This window comes from Camponotus floridanus, unplaced genomic scaffold, assembly GCF_003227725.1.
Source record: "Camponotus floridanus strain SB8 unplaced genomic scaffold, Cflo_v7.5 scaffold1, whole genome shotgun sequence".
In the NCBI taxonomy this organism is placed as follows: Eukaryota; Metazoa; Arthropoda; class Insecta; order Hymenoptera; family Formicidae; genus Camponotus; species Camponotus floridanus.
Genome location: NW_020229214.1, coordinates 1,959,933 through 1,979,484, shown reverse-complemented (window position 1 = coordinate 1,979,484; position 19,552 = coordinate 1,959,933). Strand labels below are relative to the sequence as shown.

General features: G+C 34.7%; 1 protein-coding gene across 1 annotated transcript in view; it reads right to left on the bottom strand.

The window, feature by feature from the left end:
- Nucleotides 1–765: 765 nt before the first annotated feature.
- The window catches only part of LOC105250421 (RNA/RNP complex-1-interacting phosphatase), a 42,512-nt gene continuing 23,725 nt past the window's right edge, over nucleotides 766–19,552 (bottom strand). Inside the window, exons 6-9 of the mRNA XM_025407357.1 lie at nucleotides 9,341–9,384; nucleotides 4,167–4,227; nucleotides 3,806–3,852; nucleotides 766–3,032 (exon numbers count right to left, since the gene is read on the bottom strand). Coding sequence (XP_025263142.1) covers nucleotides 2,260–3,032; nucleotides 3,806–3,852; nucleotides 4,167–4,227; nucleotides 9,341–9,384 — 925 coding nt within the window. The 3' untranslated portion in view covers nucleotides 766–2,259. The remainder of the gene's footprint in view (nucleotides 3,033–3,805; nucleotides 3,853–4,166; nucleotides 4,228–9,340; nucleotides 9,385–19,552) is intronic.

Genomic DNA, 19,552 nt, shown 5'->3' with positions numbered 1-19,552 from the left:
TTTAAAATATAAATTATTTCTAATAATATATATATATATTTTTTTTTAACATTGTCAAAATTTATAAATGCTTAGAGTATTTACGTAAAGATATTAAATTATATATATATATATATATATATATATATATATATATATATATATTTTTATATTTTTTAAAAGTTTATCTAACAAATGGTTTCCGAAAATATAATCTTTTTATTAAATATTTGTTTAAAAAATTGCACATAATTATTTCTTAAAATCATTTTGGACTCTGTTTTAATTGGAATATATTTATATTTTACAGATCGGTGTCATATATATATATATATATATATATATATATATATATATATATATATATATATTACAATTATACCGTTACACATTATGCCGATAAGTACTAAATTATTTTTCATTTTAATAATGGAAGATAGATAAAATAAAAAGTATGGAGATAATAAAAATGTATACAGATATATTAAATATATACATATATAAGATGTGTTTTATATATACTTATTTAAGAAATATTAAAAGAATCGAAGGATTAAAAGTCCTGTTTTTATCAATATATAAAAATTTGAATTTGCAATGGTAACAGATGCCGCAGTAAAAAATATATTTTTATTTATATTTTTATGAACTATTTGATATATTTAAATTTATTTTTTATAAATATACAAAAAAATTAACTTAATAATTAATTTATTATAAAAATTTAAAATTCAAGTCAAGATAATCTCAGGAAATACTTTATAAATATATTTTATAATTCAAATTTTTTTTTATCATACATGTGAAAAATTACTAGCGGCCATCTCTATTTTGTATTAAAAATGTAAATAATGTGGCATTCTTCGGTATTTCATAGAAAAAAATAATTTTTATGAAAATTAGGATTCAAAAGAACTCGTTATATAGATCGAAATTTTCATGCATTATATATAAATGTGCATGAGAATTTCTCTATAATTAAAACTATTTCTGAATTTTATTAGCAAATTACTTTTCCTTCAACTTGTGATAATTTTATCAGTTTATATCTAGCAAAGTTTTGTAAGCAGAAAATTAGCAATTTCTTATTTTTGCTCCTGTTTGCTAAAATATTCCAAATTAAACAAGTGGATCTTGTTGTAAGCATTATTTTTAGAATTGTATTTCTAAAAATAATCTGTTTGTGAAAATGACTATATTTATTTTCAAATAGGATAGATAAACTTACTAAATAGGATAGATAAAGAAACTTTCGTAACATTAATCATTATAGTGCATATCTCATATCTAAATGCACACATTTTATTTAAAGTTGTATATAGAGTTACTGTTTGTTCTATTCTGTTTTTCCAGTTCATTCTATTTTTACATTTTTTGATTTTTAGACAACTAGTTGTCTTAAATAATGATGTTTATGGATTTGCAATTTGTGTGTACAATATGAATAAAAAAATATTAAAATTTTAAACAGTATGTTCTTAACATCGTCAGATCATAAAAAATTAAACTAATGATATATTAAAAAGTAATTTAAAAATGAGTTATAAACAGTTTCTCTTTTTGTACGTAATATTTCACTTTCCCATTGAACCAAGACTGCGTATAAAGAAGAAAATAAAATCTGGCGAATTTCGATTGCAATCTCACATGATAGTGAATATTTGTAACAAATAATAAACCTAATTAATTTTAAAATAATTGAGAGCAAATTGTAATTTTTAATAGTTATTAAAATAAAAATCAAATGTAAATACGGTTATTAATGGTTGATTAACAATTTGCGCACATATTGTTTTTTTATGTTGAATATGCCCCTTTTATGCGCATGAATTTATATGTTAAAAGATTAATGACATTATTTATATGCATATACATATACACTTCTATTTTATAAACTTTCCATAAAATATCGATCTAAAGATGCCTTTTTAGAAATGTTTATAAAAAAACATGTATACATATATGCCTATACATATATGTATATGCAATCGTATATGTCTAAATCATAAAATAAACGCCATGAAGTTTTCGACAAAGTGTGTTGCTCATCAATGACCCATATAAAATACGAATTAAAATAAAAAATGTTAGCAAGAGCTATGTATTATTGATATCGAATAAAAATAGCACATCACACACAATTTGCAGTACGATGTCATACTTGTCACAAACGGCGGCATCTCTGCTGCTCGCCACGGAGTTTCTCGGACACTTATCAACGTCATTAATATTACACGTAAAATCGTACGTTTAATCATCGTTCTCCTAGCGAATACGTGGTCACTTGCTTTGATTAAATCGTCCCTTCGTTTGCCGTCGTGATTGCGTGATAATCGAATTCGTAAGCAGATTTTCCTCAAACGTATCCACGGTGAAGTCTTGTTCTTTGTGTGCTTTAGGCATGATTCTGCTGGCCGGTCCGTTTCGCCTTAAGCGAATGTTTATTGCGCGTTCCATGATACCGTTTCTAATTTGCTGCTTTTTCTTCTGCCCTTGGAGCTGCTTGCCCGTTCTGGAAGGTAGAGGCGGCGGTGGCGGCGGCGGTGGCATCTTTGGCGGTGGTAACCGTGCAGCTGGACCGACCGGCAATCGCGGTGGACCCGCCATTCTCGGCAGACCTGGCATACGTGGCGGGAAACCAGGATGCGGGAAACCCGGTCCGGGCGGGGTCGGCGGCATCGCTGGGCGCATCGGCGGCGGTCCATACCTGAAGGGCCTAGGTCCGTAAAGCGGTGGGCCCATGGGCGGCGGAATGGGGGGCATAAGCGGAGGAGGCATAGGTCCGAATCCCGGTGGTGGACCCGCGAATCTCTGAGGTGAAAATGGACCACCGTTCGCGAAGCTTCGACGCGACATCGTGAACGCTGGCGGTCCCATCGGTCGACCTGTCCGGTTTTTTAACGAGCGTGCTTTCTTCTTGGTTGGAACTGCGGTAGGACTCGCCGACCTTAAAACGACTTTGCTCGTATCGATCCTCTCACTGCATTTAAGCTCTTTCAATGCGGTGAGATAAATGTCGCGTCCGATGGGATATCCGCGTGCGTCCCCGAAAGCTAAATACAGAGAAAGAGAATTTTCGTTTGGACAATAAGTTTATCAATAGAACGACGCATATTTTTATGTAAAATATAAGCTTGTTGATTGTCATCATGTCAGCTAACCTATTTTGATGTTCAAGGTATCTATAATTATCATTCTGAATGAGAAACTTGTAGCGATACACAAGAAAAATTATTATGGAAGAGAACAAGTCAGCAAGTTATAAAAATCTGATTTAAATAATGCGGGAGACAAATTAATTATTATTTATTTATATAACTTGCGAGAAAGACTAGTTTGCATATGTAAAAGAAAGACTAGTTTGCATATGTAAAATCATGGCCTACTATGTATATACTATTTTCATTCGCGGGCGAACATATGTACGTAGAACCATGATATCTTTTTACATCATGCGTAAAACAATATTTCCTTATAATTCATAAATAATTAATTTTTTGTTGATAGAGTTTTTGACGTTTAATAATAATTATTTACATAATTAAACGGTTGATTAAAATTAGAATTGTAAGATGAAATTCATGAAATCCAATAGTGATAAAATAATATGGCAAATAAATTTAATACCTGATATAAAGTAATTTATATAATTTTAAATAATATATTATACCTTTTTCAAATATATACTAATGCATATTCAACATTTAATAATAATTATTTGTGATTAAAAAGTCTATTAAAATTATAATTAACTCAACCATAAAGTCCAATAATAATAAAATATTATAATAACTAAATTTAACGTAATGTTTTTCAAATAACATACCTTTTAAAGAATCTTGAATTATCCAGCCCAGCTGTTGAATGAGATACCTATAAAAGACAGTATCGTACACCTTTCAATGGTTTTTCTCAGATTGTTCCAATGTCCGATATTTATATATAAATGATAAATAAATGTCATCAATATAAATTACCTCGATATGATATTAGCTGTATAAAATTCTAACTTTGATTCTAAATGAGTATTTAAATACCCATCAGATACATATTATGCAAGTATATGGCATACTTAAAATTCGAGTATAAAACTTTGAGATACAGTTTAATATCTCAAGTAGTAACAATACAATATTTAATTTAATTGATTAAAAGCAGAAGCGAGATATTAATTAAATAATACTTACCTACAAATTAGATAACCAGTGCGATTCACTCCGTGTGTGCAATGGATTCCTATAAGTTCACCTGCAACAAGATCATTTACACCATTTTTGTAATTCCAAATCTGATAAATAGCAATTTCAGTTTTTGAGCCATAGCATTATTACAAATGACGTCTTATTATATGATTACGCTTCGATACATTATTATAAAAAGAAAAAAATCAGATTTATAAATTCAAGTATCTGACTATTGCAGACGTTTCTCGCGTGTATTCTCTTTTTAAGATATTTCGTAAGTAATGGAGTAACACATAATCTCGATAAAGTAATTATGCGGCGACGCGGATGAGAATCCAGTCGGCGGGACACGCGATCGGTATCTCGAAAGCACTTTCGAGACGTCGAACGGCGGCGAAAAGGACGCGGAGAAACCGACGAGATATTCGCTTACGAAAAAGGCGTGCAATAAGGATGCACCGCTACGCGCGGCAAGACATACGATTCCACGGGTCATCAATTCGGCCTAGGGCATGGGGTCGGCACCTCTCCGAGCCCAGCAAGGGGCTGATTATAATATTATCGCAAATTACCGGCAAAAACTGCGACGAATTCACGACGATTCGTGACTCCGGCTACAGCCAGCCGTTGGATCGCGGCGGCATTTTCGCAAGAGCCGCAATTTTAATAAGAGTAGTTGACCGGCGCAACGATCGAAGAACGCGTCTACCGCCGCCTATTCTCTTCTTTCTTTCGCCTTCCCTCTACGATCTCCCTCAACTTTGGCGTCTTCTCGCTTTCAGCGAAACGCGAACGAGCGGAGGATAAGTACCAAGTACTTTAGAGGCACTTCGTACCTCCTTACGGCTCTCAGTGTGAATTAAGTGGCCCATTGCGGGTCATGCGATACACCGTTTGACCTCTGCGAGCCGCTTGACCGAACGAAGAGTATCGGTGAATCTCTTGTAACGATACACAAGCGCGAGTTACGTCCCTCTCTTTCTGGAATAGACGTACTGTACTACTCGCGAAGGACAATAATGCAAATATATGGAGACTGGAAATGCGAGGCGATAAGATTTTCCGTGAAAAAATCATGATAAACAGTCTAATAAAACTGTTGACCAGAGCTATCTTCGATCTAACATGTAGCATCGCAGAAAAAAGTATATGAATAAGCATCATGTTAGTAGACTCGAACGTAAAAGTTGTTTCTTCGTAAGAGGGTCCTTGAATTATCATATATAAGAAAATAACGATGTGAAAATAACAGAGATTGTGAATGCTTATAATATAAATAACATAAATAAAACATAAATTCAAGGGCTCCATAGAAATATGAAATATAAGAAGGATTATAGAGAGAAAGATACTCTTCTATCTCTAAATTTATTAAATTTAGGTTTATTTTACGAGCAAAATTGTAATCTCTCTAGAAAATCGATGGAAGCAAAATTTTGCTATTCCATTCTATTTCTTTGTTGAATTGCTACTGAATAATTTGAAGGATCTCAAGAGTTTATGTGTAATGAATATTGTGATACATTCATTACACTTAAACTCTTATATGATAATCCAAAGCTATATATTTTATAGATATATAGTATATATACACAAATATATAAAAATGAAAGTTAAAAGAAAAACTGATATTTTTTATATATTCCAACATTCACTAGATTTTAGTGAATTGAAAATACCACACGTTACAATATAATAACAATCCAAATAAGACTAGAAATAATATAAATCACAGATATAATTCGATATTCCAACTATGTGTGTGTTTTTATACATATAAATATAAATAATAAATTAAATTCGCTTCACGTATGTATCTATCACGAGGTCATCTCAGGTTTGCATACGCCAGAAACTTACATCTCTTAGCGGAATCTCAGAACACGTCGACATCTAATGTGAATCTAGAGCCGGCACCCCCGTGGTGCAGTGTGGTCTCTATATTAACAAATATAAACCGATTTTCAAGCATAAATTGTCGAAGACATACAACTACTTTATATGCGTTAATACAATCATTTCCTGAATATTATTCCTTCTCGACATTTTCATAAAACAGAATTACGTATTTCATATTTAATTTATGTAAATTACATAACTTAAATATTTGTCTTTAATTTATATAATCATTTTTTTTCTCACAAATAAATTTCTGTCATAAAATTATATTTTATCGTAAAGTACATGTATTGATATTAAACAAAATAAAGAGGTAGAGGAATTTTTCACGCGGAATTTTGCTTATCGGAAATCTTTGGCATTTTGAAAACGTGAAACTCACGAATTCGCACTTGACTCATGTGTACATACATGTCCATACATTAGTATGAAATTACAACGACCGGAGAGATATTATGAAGGTCTCTCAGGGCACCCTGCCGTCTTAACAGTTGAAATCAAACGTTGCTCAACGGGAGCCGAAGCACAACCACGGTAATAATGTTCATCGGTCGAAAATCAGCCTTGTATACTCAGCAATATCATTAATTAGGTATAAGCCCGCGATTAATTCGGGATACCCGCTTTCTACTGTTAAAATTATTTGCAGAGGTACAGTCTTTTCAGATCTATGTTATAATATAATATAAAGATAGAATACTCATCTATAAATTAACAACAGAAATAATTAATATCGAAAATTTACGAAATCTAAGTATCGGAGAAATCGAAGAAATTTTATTTGTTAAATTTATACAAGAGTATTCTTTCTTATTTAAAAATATTTTTAAGGAAAGATGAAATTTAAATATGATTATTTTATACCACAAGAAAGATTTTAGATAACATCTTACATTTTATTATTATAGATACTTTGTATAAATTCCTTTCATATACAAGAAAAATATGATTAAGTTTCTAAACTCAGAACAGCGGTGCAAAAAATAGCGTAAAAAAAATTCGCTAAACAATTGTTTGAGCAAGGTAGAGATCATTATCATATCTTCAGTTCACGTTTAAAACGACAGAAAAACAGGGAGTCGATTATAGATCAAGCTCGTGTATGTTGATGGGTAAGGGTGGGCGGTCGCATGCAAATATTGTTTTCGTCCGTGCCCCCAAGATACCGCCGACGAAGAAGTAAAAGACAAGACAATGCACCCGGAATTGCACGTGCCACTTTGAGTGCAACGTGAAGATTGGTTTTCGGGCTACTGAAGTGACCCGAAGCGATGCGGTAAATGTGGCAATATGATATACACGCGAGTAAGGTACGCCGGCTCAAGTAGCCCTTGGTGGATGCGAGATCCTGGTCGCGTCTGCCGAGAACACTCCTAATAGGAGAGCGAGGAACTAAAAGCCCGTCGGAGATATATGTAAGAGCTGCTGAAACCAAGGAACGACGTTAACGTCCGGCGTACATAAACATGAAAATATCGCCGGCATGTTACTGCAAGTCTTTTCGGGCCGCCGATTACTGCCGTCTTAAATCAATCGAACGCTCCAAGTTCGGTCGAAACGCGCATCGTATACGGAGCGTGTCGCGAAATGCTCGGCGAACGAAGGATTTTGCGACTTGTTTGGACAAAAGTAAATATTAATCCGGGCTCGACATGACAAAAATATAACTTCGATTTTTTCGAATAAAAAAAAGCTCAATAACAGTTCAATGACTTAAATTTTGAAGACATAATTAGATATCTATATCGAAATAATTCTTGTGACATAACTCGGTGTAATTTAAATCTCTTGAAAAATTTAAAGGAAACACTGAGATAAACAAGTCTAACACGCAATTTTGATTTTTATATGAATCAGAAATTTAACAAATTATCGAAGAGATAAAAATGATTTGTACGAGAGTCATTTCTACTGATCAACTGGCGTCTCGGCATTGGAGGTTTTGGATATACGGTATTGATAAATGCTAAGTGGTAACGAATGGGCAACGAAGCGGCTCTTTTTGCCTTGGAATGCGTCTCGACTCGTTCTTCGATGGACCACTCCACCTCCAACCTCAAGATAGTTGATTCGTGAGTTTCCCACGTACAAATCTGATTGCTCTGTAAACCGCGATAACGTAACGGAACGCGTTCATGCGATTTCATCGGCGAGAATCTGGAACAATTACATCCGTTTCATATTTTACAAAGTTCCTAAGGAATTTTAAAAATTTCAAGAATTTTAGATTTTGTGTCAAAAACCTGAAAAATACCTCATTAAAAATTCTTTTTTATTTCATATTACCTGAAAACTGTTGTGTATGAGAGCGTGGAAAGTCGAAAAATGATCTTAAATCTTAGATACGTAGATTTAAGATATAAAGCACACAGTTGAATGTAAACTAAGAGATTCTTAAACCTTGCTTCTTAAATTGTACAATGAATTCCGATGCAACCTAACAGATATGATTGGTTGTTCGGCATGAAAAAAAAAATGAAAGAACAGAAACAGATACGCAAAGAAGAGGATAAAAGGAAGAAAGCGACGACGTGAATGTGAAGAAAGAGAAACGAGAGTAGGAGGAGAAAAAGAAACGCTCGGGGGAACTTTCTTCTCTACTGGTTGATAAACGGCGGCAGATAATTAACAATGTCTCGGTATGTGTATTTCACATGCGTGGGCGTCCTCGAATTCTGATCGGATTCGTCGGGATCGTCCCTGTTGTCGTCGTCCTTGTCGAATCGTTCTTCTCATCCGAAGCACAGAAGCCGGGCGAATATCGTGCAATCGCGCCAATAAAACAACCACCGGCTATTCTACATTCGTTCTCGCAACGTACAACACGATCGAACCGTAATCGAGGGAGTAAATTAGAAAGGGATACACTCGTACAGTCGTGATCAACAGTTTCATTCGAGCGAGGATACATACGACGATTTTTATCAATTCTTTCTCGTCGAAAACACGAATATTCGTGTTGTTTTTTTTTTTTAAAGAATTGTTAAACAAAATTTTTTACAAACTATTCTAAGTGTATTGTTAAACCTGATTTATTATACATTTTAGTTGGCGCCGATCAGAGTCTTGCAATTTTCATCAGATATCTCACAATCAGTGATGTAATTATTCTCGATCAATGTATAAAGCATTATATACTTGTACAAGATTCTGCTAGATGTGAGAAAGTGATTTTAATCGCAGAATCAGAAAACTTTGTTAGAAAGATAGAAACTTGTATATAATTTATAATAAAGAGTCGGCGAATATATAATATTTTTTATGTAATGCAAACTCACCTTCGCCGCATGTTGCCATGAAATCGTCCATCACTTTAAAGAATCTGCAAGGAAAGAGAGCAAAAATTTTTACTTTTAACAAAGCAACAGCTGTACATTAATCTTTATTTTTTTTATAATTTTATTTTCCAAAAAGATATTACGAGATGAGAGAATCTACTTTTCAACAATCAATTTAAATTTATATAATATTACGTGACCGGAGCCAGCTAAAAAACTTTCCTATAAAAAAATAAGTATCATTGGCATAACATGTATATTTAACAGCGTTTTACATGTATTTTTGTAATAATAATCAGTTTGTAGAACAACTTATTACTAACGAGCATTAACATTCTTCCTACTTAATTATTTACGTGGAAGAATAATTATTTTTATCTTGATTAAATAATATAATTAACATCTTAAATATACCTGATATATAAATGTTACAAACATGCATAATAATAACGCCGCCTTTGAGGAGACAGAAATTTTTTATTTTCTCTTTATTTGCTGTCTATAATTTTACGAAGCAGCCAGCGCGACGGCGATCGAATTTCCATGGAGCCGATGAAAAAAGTAATCGGCTAAATAAATATTCAGGTGCTGGTAACCGGTCGAGTAAACCGGCGGTGTAATAAGTGTATGTAATAGGTATGCAGAAGCCGAGCGGCAAACGAAGGGGTATGGTAATGAGACTTAAGAGCCGGGACGTTGCACATCCTGACTTACGGGCGAGTGCAGCGAGTACGAATCTTTTATGCGTCACGTAAGGGCGCTAAGAAGTTAAATCGATTCCGAATTATGTCATGAAAACACGGCGCTCACGCGTCCCTGACGTGAATTAATAATAGCTGCAGCGGCGGCGATTTTTCAACGGGCAACACATTTCCCCTTTTGTCTCCTATAAACTTTACTGTGAACTTACTGAGGCGGCTTCTTTGTGATCTATGGGATAAAAGGCAAGGAGAAATGGAGAGACAAGAGAAAGGGATCTCTTCGAAACTTCGCAGATTCAGAGAGATAGAGTGGCGCTTATATAATAGTTTACGAGGTGCAGCCATGCATCACGTCGGCTCTCCTTCATCACCGTCCTCGAGAACAAGAACAGGAGAGATGGGAACAAATTTATTAATGAATTAAGCCTCTATTTTGATTCGGTAAATACTCGATTTACAGAAATACACACATTATACACATATTCTTCTTGCGTTCCTAGAAGAATTCCGGAAACATTACTAATGTGACATTCCATGTCACGTTGATGTCAACATGTAATATTGATGTGTTAAATATTATATTAAAAATATATAAGATTATATATAATATTTTTATTATATATATTTTATTATTTATATGTATGCAACAATTATAATTTTTTAAAAATATTTTATCGATATTTAAAATAATAATTAAATATGTTACTATGTGAAAAGAAAGAGAAGGCAATTCATTGCTATCAAAAATTTGTCAAATTTCATATGTATATATTTTAGAATTAATTAATAATCTGTGGGAGATATTGTTATATGTAATACGTAGAATACTCTTCTTCGGATAAGTTTGATAAATGTGTTAACATTTAGTTTCCATGGATATGAGAATAGTGGTGACAAGCATAAAATCTTTTCAATCGTGAGCGCGGCTACGCGATAAACTTCTCCAAAAAGTTACTATGTTCATCATTGTACGGGGATTGGGTGGCCCAATTGTAGCGGTCTATAGAGCTTAATAGGACCGTTTTAGTGCCTTTGGTCCCTTTCAACTCCGAAACGGACTCCCTATACCACCGATTAGACTAACGCGATTATAAGCACTAACTCATTCACGACTTGCCGACTGGTCTCGACCACCGTTCAATACCGATGGGTTACGAGGTGAGAAGTATTTATAACCTGCGATGCCTGTTAACTCATAATGACTCTTGAAATAGGAGCATCATCTCGTTTGAGGGAGGAGGGAGGAGATGTGTGAACGCACTAAGATCGAATCGTAAACTGTATTCTTATTGTTAGAGTTGTCACACACACAAGTATACAAATGTCATAATAATCTTAATAATCTGACGAAAAATTTATTTTTACAACAGTACATCATAATTAACGCACGTGATAAGAGAAACTTACATTTACGGCTCGTAGTTTGCAGTACATCGTCTACAAGGTCAATGTAAAAAATAAAATATATCTTTTAAATACGTATCGGTAGCAGAGTAACGCACAATGTCGACTGTCATTCGCTCACACGGTCGCGCATTTATAATACTTGAAATATTCGTGGCGCGTCTTCCTCGTTTCAAAAACGTGACAGCACAATCACGGAGAAATGCATCTATCACGGGGGATGAAGGCGGAGTGGGCACGGCCTTCTCCGAGATGAAATATTGAAAGATAGCTGCCGGGGCTCCGCGTGCCGCGGTGCGGCGCCGAAACGTGAAAAATGACGAGTGTTAAATTAATTTGACTTTCGGATTTGAATTACAGATTCGAGGCGAACGCGGAGGTGTCGTTGAACACGGCGTTTCGCACTCCACCCTGTAGAAATTCCCCTCGAAAAACCCAATATCGAAAACCAGCTCCAGCACGATGATGCTGATGATGATGATGATGATGATCATCATCATCATCATCATCAGCGTCATCAGCGCGATGACCATATTTTCTATGCCGTCCTCTTCGGAAAATCAAAATCAAAAGATCTGACCCGCTATGTGAGATGAATGGCCATATCAATATTTATAAAACCAGTCATCCATCAGTGACAAACTCCACTCCAAGAATATTTTACTGCGTTACCCACTATAAATGCATAGGTTTCATTGCGTATACATACACATATATCTATATATGTATAAATCGCATGTTTATCTTTATATTCAATGTCGCGAAATATCATTTATCTCATTCCGATGTTGACTAACAAAATTGATTAATTCAGTTACTGAAAATACTTCAGCTAATAATGTAATTCCGTCTCGTGACGTATAATCATATAATTCATATAATTCATATAATTCATAATATTATATAATTTTGTGCGTTTTTAATTTACTTATGTTTTTAATATACTTTCCAATCTTTTATGATTAAAAAAAATTGTCCATAATGCACTCTTATTATTTAATGCAAATACTGATATGAAGAGAGATATTATGATAGAACAATTTTCATACTTTAAACTCATTATGCAAGTTTTTAGATAACCGTTCAATTTAATTGTTAATTTTTTTATTTTTTCCAAAAGTTTACCAACTTATAAATTACTTAAAAATTTATTTTTATAATATGCGTCGCGCGATTATAATATATTTAATAAAATATATTATATATTACATATATATTATTTATATATATATTATAAATATATTATATATTATTTATAAAATATTAAATATATTATATATTATTAAATAAATTATATATTATTTATAAAATATATAATATATTTTGAATAATTTCAGATTTATAAATAACGTTACATATAAGTATGCGCAACTTTTATGGCAATTAATAGCGCCTACTGGAAATCACATGGTATCCATAACCAAGGTGTTAATGGAACACGGGGTCTTACAATCTTCTCAAGTCTAAGCGACTTCGTCGCTAATTAACTATAGAGCGTATATCGAGATTATGTTGCCGATAACTCCGGCCGGTTTTACATAAACCATGAAAATCACGTGTGACGGACGCGTCGGAGGCATTCGACTGGAATAAAGTGAAGCGCCCGTGAAACCGCGAAATGACATTTATGGTAGCGCGATTGTCGGTCGTAAGCGGCGTTCATTTGAATATCGCACGGTGTGTGGTCCTTCGCACGCGCCCACCGTACTACGTGCTCGTTTGCGTGCGTGCGTGCGTACATGCGTGCGTGCGTGTACGTAACTTTACCGTGAGATCACGATCGGGCCGTGTCCACGCGTGAGGGCGATGCGATTGCGTAACACAATCGCGCTATCTAAAAATTTCATCGTCGCCCGCTATTTAAAAATCTAAATAGATATCACGTTACAGTTGCTGTCCAACGAGATGATGATAAATAAATACACCATGGCGCTTACGAGTTTTTTCAGGATGCAGACAGGCCCTGATTGTCATCCGCGAGGACATATAAAACTTCCGTTAGGCGAAGGATTTTTTACGATAGATTTCGTCTGGCCAAAAGATGATCGAAATATAAAAGAGAAAACGTAAAAAAAAGAATCATGGATGTTTAATCGAGTCGAAGACAACTAGTCAAATAGCTTTGTGCCTATAGCGATTCGTACTTCACGTCAACATAGGTAAATAGCAGTTTTATTTGACTTGTGCATATCTTGACGTGAAATCTTTTAATTTTTAATTTATTTTTCCTGTACAATCATGACATAATGAGAATTTTTTGCCTCTTTATTTCTTTCATTCTGCTATGTATTATTAATAATCTCAAAACGCAAATTTTTTTTTACTTAAATTTTATGGTTTATAAAAATATGTAGACACGTGTGTATATAAAAGTACACAACACGCGTTGTTTTTATACCGTGAAGAATGATGAGAAAGGCAATCGATAGTGTCATTGATCGACATGCGCTATCATGTAAGCCTATAATTGACGTAATTCTTTAAATTATGTAAAAAAATTTTTTTGGCAATATTTTCAAAATTATAAAATACATGTTTGTTGAAAATCGCGGATAAGTAGCTATGTGTACTTGCGATCGGAGTAATCCTGCTACAGAAGAATATTATACTGCATTTTCCGATCTTGAGACGTATATAACCTAAATTATCAACATTTCTACGATCAAAGTGAAAGATTATCTGATTTATTGAGGATATATTGGAAATCTTATAAACTTCAGATCACCACCAGAAGAATGGCGTACGTCGACACGATATCATGAGGGAGATATTGCACCAGAATACATATCGACTCCATCACGGAGAACCCCACGAGATTATTCACGTACTATTCCACGAATCCCTACGAGAGGTCCACGTGGAATAGATCTCACAGCTGGAGTGGCCATTGTTCCACGACGAATCGATTGTAAGCACAAAACTCGGGTATAATCAGACAATAGCACACTATGATTCATCGTATAAATATAAGCATGTAAGATATATGTATAATGCGAAATATGATTAAGTAAATCAAATCTAAAAAATTAGTCTAAAATAAGATTTTTATGCATATTGCTAATTATATGCTTATCTTTATTCTGGATTACAAAGTTGCTGCAAATTTATATATGCTTCAAATTATTTAATACAAAAAAACTATAAAATAATTATTAGAATATAGAACTGTAAGATAATTATCTAATTCTAATTATCTAATCAAATTTTTCTACTTAGTCGACGCTGTGTCAGACGTCGAGGATTTTGACGATGAAGAAGATTTGGGACGTAAGTTGCATCAACTGCGTTACGATTTATGCACGTTATATTCAAATGTCTCGATAACTCGTCCAATATTATTTTATTTTTCTAGAGCTGGCAAGAGAAACTTTAGAACGATTGAGAAGCGCGGCACAGCCTAGTTATGTTCCAGAATCGACTGTTGCTCCTGGAACGTATAGAGTGAGACGCACAAGAGCGACACAATATCCAACAGAATATAGAAGACAATATGTGCCCAGAATGACTAGAATTACACCTTGCGGAAAATGTTTAAGAGTAAGCGATTTGGCGCGTCTTTCTATTTGTGATATACAGTACTCTGCCTATAAATTTAATATGTCTCGATCAAATAAGGGAATTCAATATATTTCTGAATTTGAATTAAAGTTCGATATTTTGAAAATGTTTCTGATCAAGTTTCTTGGAAATGAAGTATGTGGTCATCTTATGGTCAGAGTTGACCTAGAGCTCCTACCGTTCCAAGCGCAGTTTTGGCTGCCCTTTCTTCCGCTCATAAATTCGTTTTCTCTTATTTTTATTCATGTCTATATTTCGCATCAATCTTCCTTCCGTTGCCCTACATTTAAAAGAAAAGACGAAAGAAGAAAGCTCCAACTAGTATCGTCATTAAATTTATTTAAATGCGGTTATTTATAAATTTTATTAAAATGCCTCTATAAATTATTATGAAGCGATGTTCAATTGGTTAGTAATTTTTAATTGTAAAATCACTAATTTATTTCTTTGACAGATGTAAAGACATTGACATTAACAACGAAATGCAATCAACGAATTTACACAAGTATATCTATATTTCTCTTTGCATTTTTACACAGCATATTTCATTTATTTGTAAATATTAAGCGCTTTATTATTCAGGTATGGCAATATACGCACGACACGCAGAAAAAGTAGAGAGAATCCTTGAAGAGAAGAAGAATGCGACACGTTTAATTACAAAGAAATGAGCATCTTGTTTCGCATTCGTCGAAATTCACGACCGCGAATTGTGTTTTTACACAAGTACACCTGGACCAGCGAAGGTGGCCTATCGCTGGACGTGAGATCGTGTTTGAGAATGTTTAATGCATGGACCGCGTGGTCGTAGGTAGGTAGATGAACGGTTATCCGATGTTTGTATGGCTATACTCCCAGAACAGATCCCGGAACACCGAAGATATCGTAGAAGTACTGCGCAAACACTCCGACTGACTGTTTCTCAATCAGAGTCGCGCACGGAAGGCGCACGGTTATAGCAACACTCGGTACACGCCTGTTTTCACGGTCATTCCATCTCTTCCAAGTGCGCAATTTGTCATCATATAAAGCATATACCTTTTAAATGCATTCAATTTTAAATATGCAACTATATATCTCCATTTCGAAATGATTTCAGTTAATTGCAGAAATTTATCAAAGATAAAATTTACCACAGAATTTACGATCAGAAATGTAATATATATTTTGACGATGATTCAGAATTTTTTTTCGAAAACCATATGCATATAGTACGATTTAAAAACCCGCAAAAAAGAGAATAAATCTGAATGTATCTTTACATAAATTTGATGTCGCGTTTTTTAAGCTGGTTTCCAACATATATTTAAATGCAATTAAATCCCGAATAAAATTTCCTTCAAAAATAAAGTACTATCAAACTTAAACAATAAGATTTCGTTCTTTTTTTATATTCGAGGATCAATGACGGATAGCCAGTAATATTGAATATTAAATAATTATGTTCGAGTAGAGGAAAAAATTAACATTAATGCATGCATACTTATGTTCTATTGATCGAGAACGATCGATCGCTTCGTCGAATCCTCAGACGAGGAAGTTTATTCGATGTTTCACGCGAAATCGCTTTTGCACCATTACCTCATATCGCACGAGGAGGCGAACGAGGAGGCGCGTGCACGCAAAGACGCGGAGGACGCGAGTGGTGGCGAATTTACGTAATGAAGCGATCGCCCGGGTGGTCCCGAGCGTGAGACGCGCGTACGCACGTTCCTTCGCCGTCTCGACGCGAGACGCTTGCCAAGGAGAGAACAAAGAGATGAGAGAGAGCTGGGAATCTCTCTTGCTCCTCGAGAACGACTTGTAGCGTCGTCCGTACTCGCCGGGGTCGCCGCGAGCCGAATTAACGGCACCGGAAATATGAAGCAACGTGCACGCGCTTGGACGCATTATACGGATGGGAGAGAAACGCGCGAGTACGTTTTACCACCCACAATCACTTGCCAAAACATGCCTCTCCCGTGATTTCTCCGCGCTCCGTAAGGGCACCGGCCCCGAGACGCCACACGTCAGAATATTTGAGATGGGTTCGCCCCGGGCGCTAAAGGAACCAATCGACGATCTTTCAGAGAAACGTCGTCGGCATTTATGTTCGCGCGATCTTCGGAGATTACCTTTCCCCTTTTGGCGAGATATAGATTTCCTGTGTTGAAAACTTGCAGAAAGTCCAAAGATACTTTTTAATTATGTTTTCAGCCCGCTGAAGTGTGCGTTATTAATTTAGAAGATACGCTCACGCAAGGTATATGTAGTATCTTTGAATTATATATATCAGCTACGTAATTCTCTCGATCGATAATCAAATCTGGTTTAATTAATGTATTGCAGACATTACGGATGTTATATATATTTTTCACAATAATAGTAATAATTTATTCATAAAGCTAAGATAGTTTCGATTTTTTCAAATGATTTCTCTCGTATTCCCCGGAAATCGCGAAAGAATATCTTATTACGCTCGCAGAATATATACGCAACATCCTGCAATACAAGACAGAGAACATGTGGAAACTTATGTTCAATGTCCTTGCGAATAAAGACGTCTGTTGTACACCCACGTTTCTTGCACTTTCGCATGTACTCGTTTTAAGATCATAGTATAGTTCTTCGATCACATTTCATTAATCAGATCACCATCACGTCACAATATAAATGTTATGATACATTAACCTATTATCTTATAAATATTCTCCTAATTTTTATTTTAAAGTATATATAATTTTTTCAAATTATAAAATATACATGCAAAATTAATTAATAATTTCGTGAAACAACTTTTATTTAAAAGAGTTTAATAGACGTTAATTTGGATTTTTTTCAATCAGAAACTTAACTTTTATGATTAACTTTACATTTTCTATCAAATATTATTTTGCAGCAAAATTATGTCAACTATCTCGTTTTACTTTCAATTAATTAAACGCATAAATTTTATGAGTTTGATCATTTACAAATAGAATCTTGTGGCACATTTAATAGATGCGTTGAAATTGAATCTCATTTATATCAAAACAAGCGAAAGAAACAGTTTCGATCTATCTCCTCAACATACCTAACAAAGTATAGACACGAGAAACTGGCGAAGCAAAGAGAGAGAGTCTAGAATCGCCAGGAAAATGACAGTGGGGCGGCGTGTTGGATGCGGAGGTGGAGAGTTGACAACGTTGATGAATATAGTCGGGTGCAACATAAATCGACTTGTGCACAATCTTATGCATCGTGAGTACAAGGAACTCGAGCCAGTGCTGCAGCTCGGCAGTCCTCGCATCAGGTTCACGTTGCATGCGCTTATGTTTCAATTAACATCGTGTTTCACATGAAATTGCTTAATCCGCCGCGCATGCGACTAACGAGCCGCTATCAACGTGATTATCAATAACTAGCTTACTCGTTTACACGGAACAAATGCTATCAAACACGCGTGTTGTTGTCCCTAGAGGTCTATTAATTTTTTCAAGATAGTAACATTAGCATATTTTATTTATACATGTTATTTAATTGTAAAGTTATATTATTTAATTTTTAATAAGACCTATCTGTATTTCTTTCTATTGAGCATTTATATATATATTAAAATTTAATAATTATATAAAATAATTCTCAAAATTGTATTTGCAACCAATGATATAAAGTTGACTTATAAAGAATGATAAATGTGTGTATAATTTATATCTGTACGTTATTTATTTTTATCAATTTTATTAATTTTCCAAAGGTAAATTAATTATTGAATAAACGCCATTTCTTGCCATGAATCCAGTTAGGCATTCAAGATGCGCAATTAGCTGCGTCAAATTTAAGACTCCGTCGCGAATAAACATAATCATATGTTGGCTCGTTTTTTTCTCACGATTTCTCCTTTAATTGCCAATCGTTAATCCTGCATGCATAGCACTGCGAAATAAGGAAACGTCGTTTACCTTCCGAATACCATTTTCGAACGACAACACGAGCATCAGTGCCTGCTATAAAGATATTTTTGACGTTTCGTAGATACGTTCGCGAGGACATCCTTGAGGGAAAGGATCAACTTTGATCTTCCGGGCGAGCGAAAAATGAGAAAGTCAGCTGACATAAGTCAATATTACTGGCTGGTAAATTTCATCGATACGAGCACTTCTGAAGGACCGATTAAAGCTAAATAGAATAAAGTTCGAACAAAAAAGAAGGTCTTCACCTTCCTGATTTCCGTCCATGTTGACTTAGCTAGCTTGTCCCATCTCCACGTCTCGTCTACCTCTGCGCTTTCAAAGTTCAAGGATATCTAGGATATTAAGTGGCGCCTAGTTTTCACCTACTCCGTACCCCCTTCCTCTTTCGCCATCTCTCTTGATCTCTTTCTCCTTCATTTTAGCCGCGGCAGCGTCAGTAACCGATCCGATCCTATCAAGGATGCAGTTAATTACACGTCGCGCAACAGCCGAGCCACAAAGCCATCAGGACTCGCTCAAAGAGACTAACAAAAGAGTAGTATGTCGGGACCAGACGGGCTATTCGCATACCTGTTGGCTATTAACCGTTGATGCGAATCACCGTTTTATCCTCGAAT